At 41.5% G+C, this 21,733-nt stretch overlaps 2 protein-coding genes and 1 long non-coding RNA gene across 5 annotated transcripts in view; 1 reads left to right on the top strand and 2 right to left on the bottom strand.

The window, feature by feature from the left end:
• Positions 1-5,245: 5,245 nt before the first annotated feature.
• On the bottom strand, positions 5,246-8,556 carry LOC135490881 (uncharacterized). Its single transcript, XM_064776452.1, has 2 exons — positions 5,832-8,556; positions 5,246-5,327 (listed from the first exon to the last, which is right to left on the bottom strand). Exon 1 carries the CDS (start codon positions 8,554-8,556, stop codon positions 6,496-6,498), a length of 2,061 nt encoding a protein of 686 aa, XP_064632522.1. The 3' UTR covers positions 5,246-5,327; positions 5,832-6,495.
• Positions 8,557-11,176: 2,620 nt separating this feature from the next.
• On the top strand, positions 11,177-13,424 carry LOC135491162 (uncharacterized). The gene is made up of 4 exons (XR_010447781.1): positions 11,177-11,252; positions 11,541-11,704; positions 12,601-12,693; positions 13,235-13,424. It is a non-coding gene; the product is annotated as an uncharacterized LOC135491162 (long non-coding RNA).
• Positions 13,425-17,493: 4,069 nt separating this feature from the next.
• Positions 17,494-21,733, bottom strand: part of LOC135491161 (uncharacterized) — a 35,308-nt gene continuing 31,068 nt past the window's right edge. For all 3 annotated transcript variants that reach the window (XM_064776856.1, XM_064776857.1, XM_064776858.1), the window contains one exon: positions 17,494-21,457. In XM_064776856.1, coding sequence (XP_064632926.1) covers positions 20,286-21,452 — 1,167 coding nt within the window. In that variant the 5' untranslated portion in view covers positions 21,453-21,457 and the 3' untranslated portion in view covers positions 17,494-20,285. The remainder of the gene's footprint in view (positions 21,458-21,733) is intronic.

Here is a 21,733-nt window from a genome sequence, read left to right as displayed (position 1 = left end):
AAATTGCCCTCAAGCCGTGCCATCAGCGTCAAATGAAATGGAGGATGGACCTGGGTCAGAATCGTCTGATGATGAATCTCTTGATGATACGGTTGATCCCCTTGACAAGAGCTATGAACCAGCGGAGAGCGACATCAGCAGCGAGGAGGTCTCTGATGAAGAATTCAACTTCATTGATAATGAGAATGAAAGGTAAAGCACAAGCTCTACACTGTAGCAGAAAGGGGCGCCTGCAAGAATCGTACCTCTTTGCTAGGAATCAATTTATGCAAAAGGTTGTTAGTATAGCACACGATATTATCAAGCTAAGATTAAAATATGCTTTATAATTTTATTGAGGAGAATTTACAATAGTAGGAGGAGGATGAAATATAAAGGCCTAAAGATGATTTGGGCTGAATACCGCTAGAAGTTTGTTGAAATCAGCAGGTATGAAACTGTACGTAATAGTAATTATGTCTTATCATAAGTAATTTCCGTTCGTAAACCATGGGAGATCACTTCAAAGCCAGGAGTAATAGTAATCAAGATGGTGGCTAATTAGGTACGTATCAATGCAAGAATGATAATTATGATGTAGTAAATCGGCAAACTTACATGTATTTTCTTCGAGTGGAATGGAAAGATTTTAGGTTATCCGAAATATGAGAAATACGGGAAATCGGGGGGGGGGGGGGCATTTAGCCTGTCAGTGACTCTGACCCTTTGTGTCTCGACTGAGATCCTCTTCTAAGTGTCTCCCGTTCAAGCAACTAATGTTCCCTTTATATACCCGTTTTAGTTCAGTAATTTACCTGTTTTTCCAAGAATTTAGATGTGCAATTTTAGTCAATTTACTCGTCAGATGTATACCTATTTCTGGTTTGAACTGGCTTTTTGAGGTGATCTCCCTGGGATTGCATTAAATGACTCATTGTATTTCACAATGATTGGTACATATTTTATGGTATTTCCTAACAGATAAATATTTATCTTAAAGGCAAATTATGACATGTTATACAGTGATATTAGATACAGTACTAGTTGTTGTTACAAAACGTATCTCACATAAAAGATATAATAACTGTTTCTCACAGCTTTATTTCGCCTAATAACATATATCAGTATTTCTAGATATTGCTCAATTCAAAACTTGCATAGATATTACTCAACCAATATATTAGTCATGGTTTCAAGAAATGCATTCCTTAGCATGATGAAATATGCTGTGACGGTGATTTTGTTCTTTTAATAGAAATTTGTTAATCTCACTTATGTAATAGTGCACCTGCTAAGGTGAGTAATGTTTTGACTAGGATGAAATGAAGCCCGAAAAGCGAATAAATGGCCTAATGGTAGCATGCAACATGACTATACTGCTTCATGACACGCAAACAAGCGAGGGGTATGAGAAGGATTCTAAGTAAATATTAACAACAACTTTTATATCATCAATTAAGGTCGAAGGCCTTTTAACTGTAAGTCCTTGTTGAGAGCCCTCACTCATTCGCAACATGAAACAATATTTAAATACAAAGAAGTTATTTACAGCGGTTCATGATTTCACGTGAAGTGATTGTTCAATAAATAGTGATATAGTGCGCAGCACTATACAGTAGGCCTACCCAATTGAAAATTTATCGCAATATTGGCAGGGAATGTGCAAACGCCGCAATCTGTAGGATATCAAAGGCTAGTTTCATGCTTTGGTTTCAAGCCTTGGTTTAACGCTTTAGGCCAGGCTTGAGATGGTTGTTGTAGAAAATAATAGGGAGGTTAAGAACTCGAACGATAAACTACAACGGTAACGACAATGGCGTTATCTTCCAAATCGTCTACCGTTTCAATGATGAATAAATGTCGTTTGGTTCAGAAGGTCATTATATTTATAGACCACAGGCCTACGATGCACCTTTTGTGAGCCTAGTGCAGACATTGTTATGATTACAGTCACCCAAAGAAGGTGGCCAAAGCTCCTTCTGGAAAGGTTACTAGATTTAGAATTCCACTGACTGACAGCCTACTTATCAGACCAGATCCCGGCTATCACAAGTGCTCACAACAGACAAGATGATAAACTTTTCCTGCTTTCGTAGCAGTTGGCTCTGCTTGTAATGCATTTTAGTGTTGCATTGAATCCTCAGCACTGAGATTAACCCAATGCAGCCTGTTACATGTTGTGTTGTGTTGGATTTTTTATCATTAGTTTGTCAAGCCTTTCATATAGAGGCCTCGATCAGAGTGGAATGAGCACTGTGTAGTATACCAGAGCCAGCATAACATCTGTCAGGGTTTTCCTTATCATGATATTTTAGTGTTTCCCAAATTCTTCCTCTATTCCGACTGGGTTTGAACACGCCGGGGGCGGAGGGGGTGAAGTTGGTTTCCTACTTTTGCTTCAGGCCTTTTTGGACATTTTTATCAGAAAATAGTAGAATGTCTTATCATGGTATCTGAACACAGGGCCCGGTTGCTCAATGAGCGTAGAGTTAATGCTAACGTTAGCGCTAACGCTGGCTTTAAAATCACTTATATGAGAGTGGTATCAGTTCAAATGGTATTAAAATCCAGAATAATGTTAGCGAGACACAATTTTTCCAAATCAATGATATTCACATGTTACATAAGTGAAGGTTTTTAAAAGCCAGCATTAGCGCTAACGTTGGCATTAACTCTCATGCTCATTGAGCCCAGAAGTTTTTACCAGCTCCATTTTTGGAAGTAGGTACCAACTTTAAATCATTGAAGGGACTTAATAGGCAGCAACTAGGCAAGATAAATGCTGATGTTGCCAATAAGGGTCTCTCACATCTCAGCTCAAAAATCAGAACCAACACTATCTTGACTACCAATGTTTATAGCATCTCACAAAGATAAATACATGTGTAGGTCCCACTGCAGCATGCAAACATGTGTTACAATCATTTTTTTGATTATGAGTTGTGCTTTCACACACATGATGTAATCCATAAAGTAACAAACTTCTCCGTGTAAGATAATCGTAACCGAAATGAAACCCTGTCGACCCGGACCGCTTGATCATGCACATCTTCATGTCTATAATTGATGAGGTAATTCATTAAATAGCCGTGCACAATAGGCGCTGATAGGCCAAGAGATGTTCAAGCACGTTTCAATATTATCATTACAAGTCACATCAAGGCATTACCGGTATATAAGTCAGTAAAAAGGCCTCGTCCTGGTCTTTCCTACCTCGGATCAGTTTCATCCTAATGAACATTTTACGTTTCCGGGAAATTCAATGCTTCTTAACCCAACAAATGCTATTTATTCACGAGAATCGTAATGACGTCATTGTCGTTAACATTGTCGTTTATCGTTCGAGTTCTTAACCTCCCTATTCTAATTTTGCAACACTAGCCTACTTCTGAAAACTGACTGTTGCATTGGTAGGCATATGGCTCATCGTGACAGAAGTTGCTTTTTGGGAATGTGCAAACGCCGCAATCTGTAGGACTATCAAAGGCTAGTTTCACGCTTTGGTTTCACGCTTTAGGCCAGGCTTGAGATGGTTGTTGTAGAAAATATTGTGTTTTTGCAACACTAGCCTACTTCTGAAAACTGGCTGTTGTATTGGTAGGCCTATGGCATGACAGAAGTTGCTTTTTCTTTCAACACTTTTGGCCGGAAGTGGTAGGAAAAAAAATAAGAAGAAATTAAGTTATTGCATTTAACCACTATACAGCAAAAGCGGACTCCAGAAAGATTCGCGGTGTAATCTACAGGGCCGAATCAAATATGCGCTGTTGAAGAAGTCTCTCGCAATTCATTTCAAGTTAGGTTTACAATAGAAACAGCTAGGCAGCTCACAATATGTATGTATATTAGCGAGGTTAAGATTTCGCATGTTAGCGATAATGGTAACGTTAAAAACGTCATTATGACGTCACTGGCCACCTGCACTTTTTCAGACTGGTGGGCTAAGACGTCATTATGAAGTCATTAACGTTACCGTTACCTTTAACGTACTAGATCTTAACCTCTCTAATTATAGCCTACTGTACTTAATTTCTTATAACGTGTATACAGGCCATAGATGTCTTGTAAAGGCTTTATTTTCAGAAATGTCCCAATCTGGTTGTTAGGGTTAATGTTACCAGGAGAGGCCAATATCTGTTGATGACTCATTCCACCAGAATGCTGCAGGAAAATTAGGCCACTGAGAATTTTTTGTGCGAGCGTCTGTAGGCCTACCGTGTTAGAAGACTTTTGTGTGTAGGCCTATGCATGTTGCATTGGGTTAGATGTATCAATTTTGGTAGATGGGGAAAGCACATAGCGCGAAAGTGAAAAAAAACTGAATGTGAGGCGGTGTCACACGAAATCGGCCGGGTAAAGCGACGTTTAGAATGCATCCCGGCTAGTTTTGTTAATATCAGACTTGGCTACAGTATTGCCCATTGACTAATTTTCAGTATGCTGATAAAAGCTATATCCCACTGCAATGCTTATCTCCATTGACCTCAAACAAAATATCATCATGAACTAAAACCCGTTTTGAGTAATTGTGCCTTAGTATCAGCTGATGATCAGGCAAATAATCGCATGGGCCCGTAAGAATAATTTTTCTTTGAATAACATAAGAAGTCTTCTTTTTTCCCGTCCTTCTCTATCTTTAGGATGTTAACCCAGGTTATACGAAAGATGAGGTAGGTCAACCCAAACAAGAGAGTCCACAGAGAGCTTGTAGAAAAAGGAGTCGATCAAAAGAACGTGGAAGAGGGAGTTGATGTACAGCCTATGGACAAGGGAGACAGTTTAAGGGACCAAGCAGGGGTGTCAAACGAAATGACAAAAGAAAAGAAAAGGAACCTCAAGTCAATAACATTAAAATACCCATCAGGTTTGTGCGCATTATTTGTCTTTTTCTGACCAAACAAAGAAAAATATAAAACACCAGGGTTTAATTCGACGGCATTTATATCCTGCAAATCGAGTGGGGTGGTCGATTTAGCATCCTGCAGAGTGCCAAGGCAACTCCAGTAATTTGTAACACTGCAAATTTGTTGAATATGATAAACATGCGCATTATAGCATTAGCCAGACAAAAAATGGTCGTGTTAAGTTATCGAGATCACTGCACATTGTGTATTCTATCTCGCGTATTAGCGGTGAAGCTGCCATTACAAGGCGATGGCAAAGCTTCAGGTAACTGGCTTTCGATTTTATTCAAAAAGTTCTAATTTCTCTTTACAGTCATTGTCGGTGTTTATCAAAACAAGGCAGATGGCTCCAGAATCTACAATAAGCGGCAGGCCTGTTATTACTGTGGCGAGTTGAAGGCGAAGATTTGTCATTTATTCAGTGCCAATAAGTGCCGTAAAAAACTGTAATATACAAACGAAGAAAGGTCTTACATTTCAGTATAAGATGAGAAATGAACAAGAATACTCTGAACCAAGATATCTAACATCTTGATGCTAAATATAGTTTGTCCTTATGATGGTAAGTATCAAAAACAATCATGTCCTGTATAGTGCTGCCATCTGGACTAAGCGAGACGAATTACCTGTGGCTAGACCCTGTACTCTTACAGGCTCATAAACTAGCACAAATCCCAATTAAATAAGACGAAACTTAATGATACACATCTAGAAATGGTCAAGACCATTTGGGCCCACTTTGAATTGAATTAAACATACATAACATGAATTGATTCTGAGACCAAGATCCTGGTCCAGCCAAGGGGGCGTATCTACAATGTAGGTCAGCCATAAGTTGAAGATGCTTATCATTGGCATCACTAAAACCTTAATTACTCATAAAGGAAATAATGTCAATCAATCAAGATATACCCTGAGGGTGCTATAAGCAAAAAGTAAACTAATTACCTCGTGCTGACTCTTAACTTGAACTGGGGAAGTACGAAAAACGAAATTAATCAAGGAGGAAAGTTGCGAACATAAACACTCCTCCTTGCTACATTGGCAAAAGCCCAGACTCCTATGTTACAGTGATCAAGTTAACCAACAGAAGTTGAATAGACGAAAGATGTTACCCGTATAAGTGAGATGACAAAATATCATTTTGCGCAAATCCTATAAAAACATGAAACTTTAGACTGCATTTGCAATGCTGAAAGCAATAAAACTTAGAACTAATTTGGAAGTGTAAGGATACACTGAAAGACAAAGAAACATATGTAAGTGAACAGGTACCTAAACTGGAGGTAGACTGAAGATGTGGCCATGGTAACGAAAAAGCATAAGAGCTGCAGCCACAGTCCCGCCCAAAATCACCTATGATTTTATGAACAAAATTTATAAAAGAACCAAGTCATGAAGATTTATCAATTAAAACAAAAAGGCGTATATACGCGGGTATATACGCTGATGACTTTAACGTCATTTCGAAAGCTATTCTAAACAGTCAGGTGACTAGATAATGATAGATATACGCACCCTTTAATACATGATGTCTTGGCTATTTAGCCCGTCTTGTAGGTAAACAATCTTATGCAGATAAGTATTCTTACCTCTATACCAAGCTCCCTTTCTAGGCCTCTGGTAGTATGACGGTGGTACTTTGAGTCCCCGCAGAGGAAGAAATTTTTTCCTCACTGTGAAGACAAGTTGGGTGGTTATGGTTACACCTTTTACAGGTGCTCCGTCTTGGGCATCTCTTGGACATGTGTCCATGCTGGAGGCATCCGAAGCAGAGACCGCCTTTTTTGACAAACTCCTGCCTCTCTGCCATTGGTTTCAGTCCTAGGGTTCTACAATCCTGGACACCATGATTTTCTCCTTTGCAGAACAGACATGGGGACTTGGACGAAGGGGGGTATTTTTCCCTCGCATCTGTCGCCAGGGTACGTGTCCCTGCATGGCGCTTTGTGGGGCTTGTCTGTATCTGTGCCTTGTCTCGATCAGATGGGCTCTTTAGTGATCCCAGGGACGTGATTGGGTCGCAAGCGATCTCGGCTTCCATCGCGACGAAATTTGCAAAGTCCTTGAACGGGGGAAAATTTCCTGATGTTGCATTTTCCTTGGACGCTATTCTGCCCCATCTGGGTATCATCCATTCTGGAAGTTTGAGCAGCATCTTCCGGTTTTCACGGGGGTCGTTAAGGATTTCTAAACCTTTAATGTCCATCATAGCGATTTTACACTGTTTTAGGAAATCAGAATACTGCCTCAAGGCTTTGCTGTCCCGTGATCCGATTTTGGGCCTCGAGTCAAGTTTCTCTCTGAAGGCCTCGATCATCGCGAAGGGATGACCGTACCTCTTTTCTAAAGTCGATTTGGCTTCTTCGTAAGCATTTTGGCTCCTTAATAGGAAGCAACCACTTACCGCTTCTCTGGCTGGTCCACCGAGGTATTTCTTCAGAAAATGGATTCTTTCTTGGGGTGGCACACCTCTGTTGTCGATCAACGCTGTGAATGATGCTGACCAATCTGGGAACATCAGAGCGTCCCCATGGAAGACTGTAGGTTCCGGGACGGGAAGGCGTCCCAGGTTGACTGAGGCTGCCAGAGTCTTGATGAGGACCTCAATGTCATTCCTCGGGGCCGTGGGTTGTGGTGTGGCTTCAGTCTTGGTATCCTCAGGATTCACAAGGGGACGAGATGGTTTGCTGTTCTCTGCTGGTGGGTACCATGGAGATGCTTGGGGCCGAAGGTTATGATGGATTAGTGGCTCTGTGTGCCACGCTGGCGCTGGTGAAATTTGAGTCACGTTTCGTGCAGGTAAGGCGGGGAGAACCTCGGCAGGTGAGATCCTGGGGGGTAGCATCACGGCATGTCTGGCTGAGGGTGAGTGGGAGCAGGTCTCAAACAGCGATTCCTCTTCTGCATCTCTCAATGCCATAGCTTGTTCCCGGCGAAGCTCTTCTGCCATTTCCTTTCTTAGGAGTTCTCTTCTTCTTCTTGCCATTTCAGCCTCCACCTCTGATCTTCTGGCCTTCTCTTCGGCATCTCTGCGTAGCTGATCAGCAGCTAGCTCTGCTTCTCTTAATGCCCTTCTCGTCTCCTCAGCGATTGCCAGTCTTTGGAGCTCGTCTTCTCTCTCCTCTCTGAGGAGGGCAACCTGCAAGGCAGCAGCCTTTGCTTCCAATTCTCTTTTCACGCTTGCCGTGTTTGAGTGGCGCGAGGCTGATCCTCCGACTGAAATATGAGAACGCGATTTGCGACTACTAGGCCTGGCCGCTAAGGCTTGAGCCCGTCCTACAAGTTTATCTATTTTAGCTGAAAGTTTATCAGTACCCCGTCTAATTTCTGAAGGGGGTGAGCTCGCGCAAACATTACGCAATTCTCCATAAGCACCATTTAAACTCTGGTGTTCTCTTTCAAGCTTACTTACCAAATCCTCCAAATCAGATGGGGAGTGGGCTGAAGTAAGATCTCTTGCTACAGTGTCTGTGATGGAAAGACAATGATTGTGTGCTTTCCAAAATGTCTTGGTCAGGTCTTGCTCTTTGCTTTGCCTGGTCTTCTCTGTGAGTTTCCTTGGTCTGGTTGATCTTCTCAGGTCGAGTGGATCATCAGCCTCTTCATCTGGTTCGACGGTTGTCTCTTTAACCGGTTTGGCACGTGTCCCAGGATCCATGAGTGCCTGCATCTCTCTCTTGTGCTGGTCTTGTTGTGCCTTCAACGTCTCTAGTTTCTCTGGGTCGGTTTCAGCTTCAATGGAAAGAGTGAAAGATTCAATCTTACCTTGTAACTCCAGTAACCGGCTTCCTTGATCGATGGGGGTTGCAGTCTTGTCTTCTGTGCTGGCCATTATCACGGTCTTTGGGCAGATTTACAGGCTGTTCTGAAATATTCTAAGTTTAAGAATTAAACCAAATTCTCTATATCACGAACGATTTAAACGAATGTCTGCCCCGAATGACTACGTGACCAAATGGCGAAATCAAAAAACTGCTCATAAAACCAAAGATAGGTGATCACTGGGTATGAAGCGTGGCTAAAGCTGTAACTAGTGTAAGCTGAAGAATTAATTTGAGGGTTTGAGGTGCTTCAGATTGCAAATGCAGTACCGGTAGCATCGAAAGATACATATAGGCCTACATCTGAGCCGAAATAATATGAGAAACACAACAATGCACAATTGTCAAAATCACGAATGTTCATGGAAGTCTCGATAACCATGGAAACAATGGCCATCAGACAGTGTTCAGCATCACGGGAACAATCAGCAGACAATGTTCAGCATCACGGGAACAATCAGCAGACAGTGTTCAGCATCACAGGAACAATCAGCAGACGGTGTCTGGCGTCACAATACAATCAGCAGGCAATGTCCTGCATCACAGTCCGATGAAGACTGGTTGAGTCACGGGTAAACCTCAGGTGACTTCTAAAAAACACGAATGGTTTCGATATCCGAAATTCGATGCGAGTGCAGAAGCACAGACGATATATAGAAGCTCCTAACTAAGCCTTGGCTTACGAGTGCAGCATAAGCTACAAGTAGAGTCCATAACATTATGGTTTTCAACGAAGTATCAACGCGTCAAAGCGTGGCTGTCGGTAGGCCCGGATATACAGCTTCTTGCACTTCCACGTTGTCGATTCTCTAGCCTTTGTTGAAGGTCAGAGTTTTTTACTGTAAATCCCACTGCTCAAGAATCAGGCTAACGACGAGAATTTCTATTATTAACTGCCACATTGACTTGGTCTTTATTCAGTGCCAATAAGTGCCGTAAAAAACTGTAATATACAAACGAAGAAAGGTCTTACATTTCAGTATAAGATGAGAAATGAACAAGAATACTCTGAACCAAGATATCTAACATCTTGATGCTAAATATAGTTTGTCCTTATGATGGTAAGTATCAAAAACAATCATGTCCTGTATAGTGCTGCCATCTGGACTAAGCGAGACGAATTACCTGTGGCTAGACCCTGTACTCTTACAGGCTCATAAACTAGCACAAATCCCAATTAAATAAGACGAAACTTAATGATACACATCTAGAAATGGTCAAGACCGTTTGGGCCCACTTTGAATGGAATTAAACATACATAACATGAATTGATTCTGAGACCAAGATCCTGGTCCAGCCAAGGGGGCGTATCTACAATGTAGGTCAGCCATAAGTTGAAGATGCTTATCATTGGCATCACTAAAACCTTAATTACTCATAAAGGAAATAATGTCAATCAATCAAGATATACCCTGAGGGTGCTATAAGCAAAAAGTAAACTAATTACCTCGTGCTGACTCTTAACTTGAACTGGGGAAGTACGAAAAACGAAATTAATCAAGGAGGAAAGTTGCGAACATAAACACTCCTCCTTGCTACATTGGCAAAAGCCCAGACTCCTATGTTACAGTGATCAAGTTAACCAACAGAAGTTGAATAGACGAAAGATGTTACCCGTATAAGTGAGATGACAAAATATCATTTTGCGCAAATCCTATAAAAACATGAAACTTTAGACTGCATTTGCAATGCTGAAAGCAATAAAACTTAGAACTAATTTGGAAGTGTAAGGATACACTGAAAGACAAAGAAACATATGTAAGTGAACTGGTACCTAAACTGGAGGTAGACTGAAGATGTGGCCATGGTAACGAAAAAGCTTAAGAGCTGCAGCCACAACCTTGATGCCAATGCTGACAGCACTGAGACACCGGGGCAATCTTCAAAGGTACAGAGCTCAGAAGGTCAGCTCAGAAGGTTCCTTAATACGTTCCGTGAGATTCATGTGAAGCACATTTCATTGTCAGATATAATCAGTGGGAATCATTTTGATGCAGCAGTTCGGGCCACAAAGGAATTGTGTTGTGTAAGCAAATAAACAACGATGGCAGGCGTTAATTTTTTGGACATTCCGTCACTTGGTTTGCATCTTGGCCACTCGCTTAAAAAATGTGCACTAGTAAAACACAGGATTGGCTTGAGAGCAAAGGATTCCGCTAAATCAGAGGAGGCTCAAGTCTTTCTTCAGTTGTTCAATGCAGAATGGACAGAACTAGTACATCACACGCACTTCAAACCCTTAAAGAACGTAAATATAACACTTGGAGCTGATTCCTATTACGGCGGACCTTCTCAAGTTGCGGGAATTTCTCAATGCAGCTGTTATCGATTGTGGAAAGGAACTACGAGAATCTCCATCGCCAACATCGTGGCGAAAATTGTCCGAGGTCATTTTTTCAACTGTGACGTTGTTTAATAAACGTCGGGGAGGGGAAGTTGCAAGAATGATGCTCTCTTGATTCACTCAGCGAATAAATTGGAAACAGCAAAGAAATGAAGATATACTGATGTCTCTCTCTGCATTGGAACAGCGGCTCATGGACAGGTTAGTGCACTGTTTTATACTAATTTGGAAAGCATAAACTTTCTTAAAAGTCTGCGTGTTGGCTGATCAGTTATTGTTATTTGCTTAGTGTAAATGAACTTGGCGTCGGGCACATCGCAGAAATTCCTACTTTTATCAGATCTTTTTGAAATGGCTAAATGATGATAAAGAAAAACACCACAATAAGAACAATTACAGGCCGCTACTGTGAGTTCACGAAAAAATAGTACAGCTGACAGACTGTTAAGTGTACCATCATTTTATATGGTAATACTCATTTCATTGCAGTCTAGACATGGTTCAGTTACCCGGGAAGAGGAATAGGAAGGTTCCCTTGCTGCTGAAACCAGAGTGGGTAAAACAAATGGAACTGCTGGTGGAAAAGCGCTCAGAGTGCAATGTAACTGGTGAATACTTCTTTGCTGTTCCTGGCATGCATAGCTCCTTGGAAGGTAGGTGTTATGTAAAATCTTGGGAAGACCCGTCTGAAAAAAAATTGCCGGAAAGTATTTTCGGGTGGCTAATAATCAAATCATTTCATCATTTCCCCGCATTATCAAGCCACTTCGTTATAAAGACCTGCCTTAATCCCCACAACCGGGAGAGAGGTCCTCTTAGTGGGGAAACTATTATTTGGGTTCCCCCTAAAGCGCTAACAAAAGTGGTGGAACAATTACACAGTGAACTGCAATATGGATACCTAAAAATGGAAAACGTTTGGGTCTAGATTGGCATGCGTATAGAGTTATTCTGTTATTCTTAGCTTTCCCATACCATCCCGAATGTTTCCAAACTAGGCGGAGATGATGCCAACAATGCAATGCTTATGATGCTGAGATCATGTGAATTAACATTTTTGCGCTGGGGACCTTTAAAGGGTTTCTTACGCTGTGCCAGTGCGATGGTGTCGTTAATATACCTGCTATAGAGTTTCTTATGCTATATAGGGGCACCTACAAAAAAGGGCCAAAACCTACTTGACCTACTCATTACGTTTCTTCGCCTTTCTCTGAATGTACCACCGAGCCATTTCTATGGGGACACTTTGGATTAGCCCCTCAGTCTCTGCATCTCGGAATACAGACTGCTTGGTTTCGCTTCCACCGTAGAGATGATGGATGCCACAATATCACAACTTGACAGCTGACCTTAGGGTCAGAGTTGTAAAGTTAGTTTTTTAAGTGGCAACATTCCTAGCTATGGTTTTATGCAGTCGGTTAGTCCCAGTAACATAAACATATAAATCAACTGTCATGTTTCTGACACCTGCTAGTTATCAAGAGTGTCAGAGTTGGCTCAGTCCCTAATCAGATTGTCTTATTTCTTCTTCCCCTTTTATGTTTATTAGGTAATGCAGTAGTCTGCTATAGATGCTATTTGTTCAAGGCCTGATCTTATTTCGACAACGAGGTTGAGAAAGTACACCGCTACAGTAACCCAGGTAATGGAACATTTTTTATAAATGAAATCGTTATGTGGAACCATAATGAAAATAACCCTTACTTTAAGAACCTCCCCTAGTACGTAAGACCCCACGACTAAGTTGATTCATAGCGCAGAGAATTAGAGCACATGACTCACACCAGGAGGCCCCATAACCAACATACGGGTCCTAGCGCTAAATTTGTCATCTGTCAGACGTGTTGTGCTGTTTTTGACATGTCGTAGTAAGTGTTCACTGAATAGAAACCCTGTAATCAGGAGTGTTTCCTTTACAGTGCAGAAAACACTGCAGGTTGCGCGCACTTCATGTGGCAAATCCATGTGGGAAACCATCGCGTTTCTTTTACGAAATCATTTTAATGGAATATGTAGTAGATATACCTTACGGTATCAGGGCATGGCGACAATCAACCGTGATGGGTGCCATCATCTCTCAAACACGAGGATTTCATTTTTGCAATAAAATCATTAGTGAATGGTGTAGTTTGGTGAATTAGTACTAGGAGTCACTGAACGTTACACACATTTTTTCCCTTCAGATTCTTGGCTTGAAATCTGGTGAGCTCGAGTGGCTGGGTAACCACCTTGGACACACTGTTGAAATTCATAAGGACTCGTATCGCCTCCATAAATCAACAATTGAAATGGCCAAGGTTTCAAAAGTTCTTTTGGCAATCGAGAGTGGAACAGCACGGAACTTCAAAGGAAAATCATTAGATGATATAGAACTTGACGGTAGGTCCTTACTTTTCATGTTGCCTTCTCAATGGAATTTCATCACCATTTTGTCATATATGTAGCCTACTCTATTTTCTAACCGAGTTTCATAAGACAAGTGTTTGAATGTCATCAGACCAGCCTCCAACGTGAGACACATACGTTGTTTGGGCAGGATTGTGAGATGTAACAAACGAGATTAGCGCAACATGAAAATAACGTATGTGGTATTGTTTTATATGGCCCCTTGTTGATAAAAGATCAAGAAAGTGACAAATTATGACATGTCAGAAGAAACAACACAAGACGATTCTTTTTTAGATGAGCATTACGTAACTGAATCAGATGATGAGTCAAGCACTGACTCAGGTCATGATAGTTTGCTGTCTGAAAAGTCAATTACTAAAGTGTCAAAATCAAAGAAATCTGGGATAAAATGGTCCAAGGAAGAAATACATTTCCTACAGATTGGTTTCCAACGAAACATCATGAATGGCAGGGTTCCTCGTAAAACAGATGCTGAACGTGTCATGGATAAGTATCCAACGTTGAAAAAGCGGACATGTATGGCAAGCGGATATGGCAAGCGGAGTGTCCAGTAATTAAAAAAACCTAGATTTATTCAAAAAACTTGGTTTTTTACCTAATAAACTAAGTTTATTTGGAAAAAATATAGTTTTTTTTAAAACAACCTTGTTTTTTTCCTAAAAAGCCGGGTTTCTTTAATAAAACCAAGTTTTTTACCTAATAAACCTTGTTTCTATCCACAAATGTTAAGTTTAACAAATAAACTTGGTTTTATTCCCTAAAATATAAGTTTTTCATCCAGTGGTAATAAACTTAGTTTTATAGTAATAATCTTGGTTTATTAACAATAACTGGAATAAACCTACCTTTTTACGTAAAAAACTTGGTTCTATACAAAACAACTTAGTTTTTTGCAATAAAACCTGGTTTTATTGTAAAAATGTAGGTTGTTTTGAATAACTGGACAAACGGCGTGCAAAAACCTACTTTCTATCGAGAAACTTGTATTTTCTACCTCCCCATGTACACAAATCCGCGATGTTATCGAGACGAGGATGGGCAACCTCGGCACCACATGGTACTACTACCCTGTAGCCAGTGCGATTCTTGCGCTAGCAGTAGCACATGTAGCATACAATCCGGTATCACTATTGAACCTCGTTCCTAGTCATCATGATAACCGCATTCATTCATTGGAAAGCTTTGTAATGCTGCACTGCACTGCACTCTGTAAACTAGTTAGTGAGACCCTAACCTCATCCCAGATAACTCAATGTCGGTAGGATCGAGGTTTGAAAATGTAAATTTCTAATAAACCAGATTTTTGGCTCACCGTTAAGGGAGTCCATACGATAGCCCTGTGTCCGTCGTCATCGTCCGTCGTCGTCCGTATCCTGTGTGGCACGTTTCTTAACTGCTTGTGCTATGAACTTGAAACTTTGTATACATGACCCCCTAGGTCGGAGGTACTTTGACACTGAATTTCGGTCCGGTCTGGTTCATGACTTGGCCACCAGGGGGCTAAAACGTAAAACATAAAAAGTGTGATATGTCTCTTATTGATGATCCGTTTTCAATAAAAATTTTATGGTAGGTACTCCTAGAAAGGATACATCACATATCTTACGGGTTTTTGATTTGACCTACTTTTCAAGGTCACAGAGGTCAAATGTTGTAAATTGGCCGTTAGGATGTAACGATGGCACGTTTCTAAACTGCAATGACTATTGATCCCAAATTTAGTACACATTTACCCCTTAGTCAGGTGATCTCAGGGACCGAAGTTTGGTCCAATATGATTCACCACTTGACCACCAGGGGGCAAAATCCAAAAACCTTGAAGATGTGATTATTCCTTAACTTCTTGCCCGATTGCCACCAATTTGATATCATGGCTACATCTAGCCATCATACAGTATATGTCACACAGGTTTTTAATTTGATCTTCTTATCAAGGTCACAGAGGTCAAATGGCGTAAATTGGCCGTCAGGCCGTAACTATGGCACGTTTCTTAACTGCAATGACTATTGATCACAAATTAAGTACACATGTACCCTTGGTCAGGTGATCTCAGGTACCGAAGTTTGGTGCGATCTGATTTGCCGTTTGGCCTCCAGGGAGGGGGCCAAATCCTAAATTCTTCAAAATGCCATTATTCCTAGTAATTACTTGCCCGATTGGCACCAATTTCATATCATAGGTACATCTAATTCTAACAACCATTCAATGTGTCACCCGGGTCTTCTTTGATTTGACCTACTTTTCAAGGTCACAGAGGTCGAATGTACTGTAAATTGGCCATTTTGGGGAAATTGTAATTGCTTGGACCTACATCAAACCTAACACTACATGACACAATACCATGCTCTTTATCCATCTTTCCTCCACATGAGGTGAGCACAATGGCCCTGGCCATTTCATTTAAAAAAAACTAGGTTTATTATTAATAAACTTAGTTTTTTTAAATAAACTATGTTATTTTGGTAATAAACCTTGTTTTATTGAATAAATGGACATTTCTGTACAGAAACTTATATTTTATACGATTATGTGGTAAAAAACCAGGTTGTTTAGGTAAAAACCAGGTTTTTTAGCATAAAATGTTAGTTTCTGTTAAAAAACCTACTTTATTAGGAAAGAAAGTAAAAAAACTTGGTTTTATTAAAGAAACTCGGTTTTTTAGGAAAAAAACAAGGTTGTTTTTAAAAAACCTATATTTTTTCCAAATAAACTTAGTTTTAGTAGGTAAAAAACCAGGTTTTTTGAATAAATCTAGGTTTTTTTAATTACTGGACACTCCGCTTGCCATAGACATGGACACAAATCAAAAGCAAGGTGCAAAATCTGATCAAACAAAAAGATTCGATTCGAAGTGCTCTTTTGGAAAAAGCTAAAGATAAAATGTAGTTTTTTGAGCTTCAGCTTTTAATCTAGAAACCAATCATTGATGTAGAGTTTGATGTTCCCTTACCTACACTGGACCATTTTTTAGCTCAGCTGACAAAGTCAGCGGAGCTAGTAGAATAGCTGTTCAAATGGTGTTCGTCCTGCAATCCATCCATCCATCCATCCATCCATCCATCCATCTAGGGACCCATCTGTGGACAAAATTGGACATTTCTGACCGGAAAGGACGAGCCACTTCGTTGACGGTGCTAAATTAGGAGTTGCCCAAGGTGAACTCAGAAACGAAAAATCAGCGCGATCCGACCTGTATTAAGAGAATGAGGTCATTTCGCGTTTAGATTTCTTTCCCTTTTTACCTCGGTCCACAGAGCAAATATTGTTTTCAAATGTGGCTGAATATTTTTAAATATTTTTTCATTTTTTACTTTTAATGGAATTAATATAGTTTTCACCGCCAGTTGGCGCTGCAGGCACATTGACTGAATTTTGGCGATTTCAAATTTGGCGGTGGCTCAACTTTTTGCAAGCAGTGCCGCTGATTGGCCGATCGACAGAAGAGTATGGCACGCCAAAGCGGAATTATTTCAACCCTGTACAAAATATTAGCAACATTTTAAAAACGATCCAACATTTTCAGAAAACAAGCCAACATTAGCGGAATTATTTCAACCCTGTACAAAATATAAGCATTATTTAAAAAAAAGATCCAACCTTTTGAGAAAACAAGCCAATTTTTTGACATTTAGAAAAATTCGTCAGAAAAAAATTATTTTGGGGTTAAACTTTTTTTCTTCAAAAAAAAACTTTACAAATTCATTATTTCGTGAAAAAAACATTTAATTTTTTTCTTCTCTTGAAAATATTTCCCCGCAACATTTTTTTTTAAATGTTGACAAAATTTTACGGCAACATTTATTTTCGTTCAAGATTTTTTTCTTGCAACATTTTTTTTCGTCAACAATTTTTTCGTCCAACAACGAGCGCCACCTGTGAACAACTAATTGAACTATATCCCCTCGAGACGAGGTTTAGCTACGGGGTACTTCTGGCATGCTTTTGTTAACTGCATTTTTATATTGTTTGTTGAGCATTATATTTATGCACCAGATACTCAGAATGACTAGCACAACACGTTATATAGATTGATTATGGGCCGATTAGGCCAAGATATGAGGAATATATTTATTTTACAAATTACAAGAGAGAGCATTGTCTGCAAAACATGAAATAAGATACCCTAGCAAGGGTATGAAACTAAATGCGTCACATGACCATGGTTGACAATAGAGATTGGACTTGTGGGTCATGTGACCAAAAGCATATCAAAATAGACAATTTGCAGAAACGGTTGAGAGGGTACCGCCACCAATTGAATTTATAAAAGAACATCCGCACCGGAAGGTGCAATTAATACGTTATCGTTTGATACAAGGAAGGTGGATGGGGAGGCGGATGGCCAAAACTTAAAGATGAAATTTTGTAGACAACGTGATCATGAATCTTGAACTACTTCTCTCGAATGAGGTAGACACGCGCGGCGATGTCCCCTAAGTAGGATAGTATGAGTCATGACAGACGTGACCCCAAATGATCGATAGGCCTACTAGCCAAACTGGAGCATCTTAGCATAAAACCTATTATGATGGATGTCTCCCTCATAATATATATTTATGCACCAGATACTCAGAATGACTAACACAACACGTTATATAGATTGATTATGGGCCGATTAGGCCAAGATATGAGGAATATATTTATTTTACAAATTACAAGAGAGAGCATTGTCTGCAAAACATGAAATAAGATACCCTAGCAAGGGTATGAAACTAAATGCGTCACATGACCATGGTTGACAATAGAGATTGGACTTGTGGGTCATGTGACCAAAAGCATATTAAAATAGACAATTTGCGGAAACGGTTGAGAGGGTACCGCCACAAGCCGAAAGTCATTGAGGCCACCCCACAACCGGCAGAAAATGCTCTCTCCAACACGTATGATATAGAGCCAGTTAACGTAAACCCAGCAGCCTAAGTCTGACTGGGGAAATACCATTACAGTGAGATAATCAAAGTCGGGCAGCCTCAGTCTGACCCGGTATACATCATAATATCATGAAACTACATGTAGTTATAAGATCCTAATGTATTTGCGGAATGCGTCAGACGCCCACCTGCCTGCTGCCCGTATGTAAGCATCAGATTTGCCCTCGATAGCAGACTGTGTTGCTGCCCCGATGCGCAGACTGTGCCCTTTAAAGCGGGACGAGTCGAGACCACAAAAGGAGAGAGCACGCTTAAGCGTGTTATCGAATTCTCTGCGTAGGAAAGGGGAGCCACAGGGGTAACAGAAAAGCAACCCGGGTGCTTAACCCCGGACAGCCAGAAATTCCCTCGTATGCACTAAAGGGCAGCAGCTTGTCTTGGCCGATAACCTCAGGGTTTGATAACCCTGAGTATTGCTAGACTTAAATCTCCGGAAGGAGAGTATTAGCCCATCTGATTGGATTATGAGGTCGTGCAGGTGAAGGCAGTTGGCTGCACGGGATTTAGACGAAGGAAGCATCTCCCCAATCCTCAGGAAGGCGTTGAAGCCAAGAACCAATGCGGTCTGAAACATAACTGACTTGTAGTGTGATGAAGTCACCCGAGGTGTCGCAACCAGCAGTTTGTGAAGAATTTCTTTGGTAACAGGCAGGCGGATGTCTGGTTGCGCGCGTAAATTCTTAGCGGCGCAGATTAATTTACTTACGACAAATGACTTTGTCGGATCAGGTAGATTACGAAGTTTGTGCAAATATGCTATAGCTGACATGCATGACGCTATGGAGGAGGGAGAAAACCCCCGCCCATGCAAAAAATGATTTGCCGTTAAAATGGTCGAGGAAATCACGCCAAACTAAAAGGTCCTCTTTAGTTTCCCTTGAAATACGAATATGGTGAAATGGGTTTTTGTACCCTACAGTTAAATCAATCAAGCGCCTGGAAAAAGCTCTACCTGGGAGCACCACGGAACACGCAAAATTCAAACACCCGTGTAAGGATTGAAATTCATATAACATGGCTCTGGATTTGCTGAGAAAGTAATCAATTTTTTGTTTAAACTTGGTGATTTTTTCCTCAGGTAAACGGGCCTCCATTTTACCAGTATCTAGAGTAATGCCAAGAAATGGAAGTGCAATAGCGGGTCCAAACGTTTTCTCAGGGGCCAGCGGAATACCGACCTCCGCGCAAAATCTTTCGAATTTTTGTAGGTCCTTCCTAGAGGAACTTTCCGAAAGGGAAATGATCAGGAAATCATCTAGCACGTGGACCATAGCGGAAAACCCTAACTTGTGTAGGCAAATCCATTCTATAGCAGTACTGAACTTCTCAAAATGAGAGCAGGAGATACTAACCCCCATGGGTAAAACGCGATCCATGTAGTATTCCCCGCGCCACACGAAGCCCAAAAGAGGGTAATCCCTAGGGGCAACAGGAATAATTCTGAAGGCAGACTTGATGTCGCACTTAGACAGGAAAACCTGGCTTTCCTGTCTTTTAATGTAGGAAATAGCATCGTAGATGGGGGAATAATGAACGGTGGTGAGATCTTTGGGAATACCCTTATTGATAGAATCCCCTTCCCGGGGGTATGACAAATTATGTATCATACGAAAATCCCCGGGTTCCTTCTTAGGCACCACCCCGATCGGGGATGCTCTGAAATCTGATGTAGGGGGGGAAGTAAAAGGACCAAGGATTCGGCCTTCCTTCAGCTCCGATGCAATTTTCCTATCAATTACCTCAGGGTGCTCGCCAGCTGATGTTGAATTAGGACAGACGCGGCTTGAGCGACGACCCTGATATTCTAGAGAGAAACCTTCTGTAAAGCCATTGAGTAGAAATTGTGCCAGGGTTGGATCGTAACCTTGTAAGTATTTAGCAAGTATTTGAGGTTTAATGGGCGTTGGCAGCCGGCTTTGCATTGGGTGGTTGGTTGGAGCGCATTGGTCCGTTTGGCGGGGTAACAATGGATTTTGGTCGGCCAGAGGAGGTAGGGGATGACTGCAGTTGAGGCTGGCAGGTAGGGTTACTGGTGCTACGGGTCTGGCCAGCGCATCGGGTTGCCAGGTGTGTCCCACCACAATCGGAGCACTTGTGTGGGAAGTTGCATCCGGGACATGGTCTGCCTCCGTTGTATCTCCAACAGGTCCCAGCAGGGAACTTCCGGGTACTGGCTCCTAAAAGACCCTTCTTGCCTTGGCGAAAGGGCTGCTGGTTGATCTGCGCGGGGTTGTTGCGCTTTTGGTGAATGGCCCGGACCCAGAGCTCCCACAAAGGTTCGTCCCACTGACGGGGGTTCACGCCCATATTGCGGTGAAAACCCTCGTCGTAGAACATCCAGTCACCCCCTCTGACCATAAGATCCTTAACGGATGCCTCATAACTGAGGAGCTGTTTAGATACTGCCGGGAACTTATCAAGGTAAATGGACTGAAAAATGGCGAAAGCCGACTGCCATTGCGAAAATGAGGTTATCTTAACTTTGGGTACACCAAAGGAGAAGGTGAGTGTTTCATCTCCATCGGTGCCAGTGCCATTGACTTTGAAAGATTGCTTTTTCTGGGAAGCCGGATTCAACAACTTGGCGATGTCAACATTAGCCCAAATTTTTTCCTTGTGTTCTATTTTAACATGTGCGTCCAAGGCCAAAGCAACCGAAGTAAATGAGCTACTCAAGTGGGCTTTGCCCATATCCGTTACAGCATTATTCTTACTAAACAATCCAGTGTCCTCGGATGCCTCGTTGGCCTCAGCCCCAGCGACCTCGCCAGCTGCGTCCGTGTCCTCGATAGTTACAGGATCCTGGGAAAGTGCCTTCGTGGCAAAGAACTTGTTCATGTTTGTCATCATGAGATTCATGTTCGCCATCATGTCCTTGCATGTCTGGGTCATGTCCTGATTACCAATGCCAACGTTATCAGCCGGTTGATCCCGTTTAGTGCGCTTTGCTCCACGCTGCCCATCCCCTTGTTCGGACGAACGTTTACGAGTGCCTTTCTTGCCTTTCTTGCCTGCATCCCTCGCTTTATTCCCCCTTGTCTTTGGGCGGGTGTTGTCCATTTATGCTGGAAGAGAAATTGAACAGTAAGCTTTGTCCTAATCGAAATACATCCAGCCATGGATCACCTGCCCAGGGAAACGACAGTAGGCTGAAACCATGGTAAAGTGAATGTTAACCATTTAAGCTGGTGCAGTAGCAGACCGTTTCCGGCCAAGACCGGCGAGTATAACGTACGTCCGAAGAAGACCCTGTTAGGAGCCGAAGACCCTTAGAGTGGCCAGACAATAAGACCCTGTTAGGAGCCGAAGACCACAGTGTGGCAAATAAACAGGTAAATTTT

Source organism: Lineus longissimus, chromosome 7, assembly GCF_910592395.1.
Source record: "Lineus longissimus chromosome 7, tnLinLong1.2, whole genome shotgun sequence".
Classification (NCBI taxonomy): Eukaryota; Metazoa; Nemertea; class Pilidiophora; order Heteronemertea; family Lineidae; genus Lineus; species Lineus longissimus.
Note: the sequence above shows the minus strand (reverse complement) of the source record. Positions and strands in the feature narration are given on the sequence as shown.

What these genes read in the sequence shown, in the direction of transcription:
- LOC135490881 (XM_064776452.1), bottom strand. Translation starts at nt 8,556, where the DNA reads ATGCAGGCACTCATGGATCCTGGGACACGTGCCAAACCGGTTAAAGAG.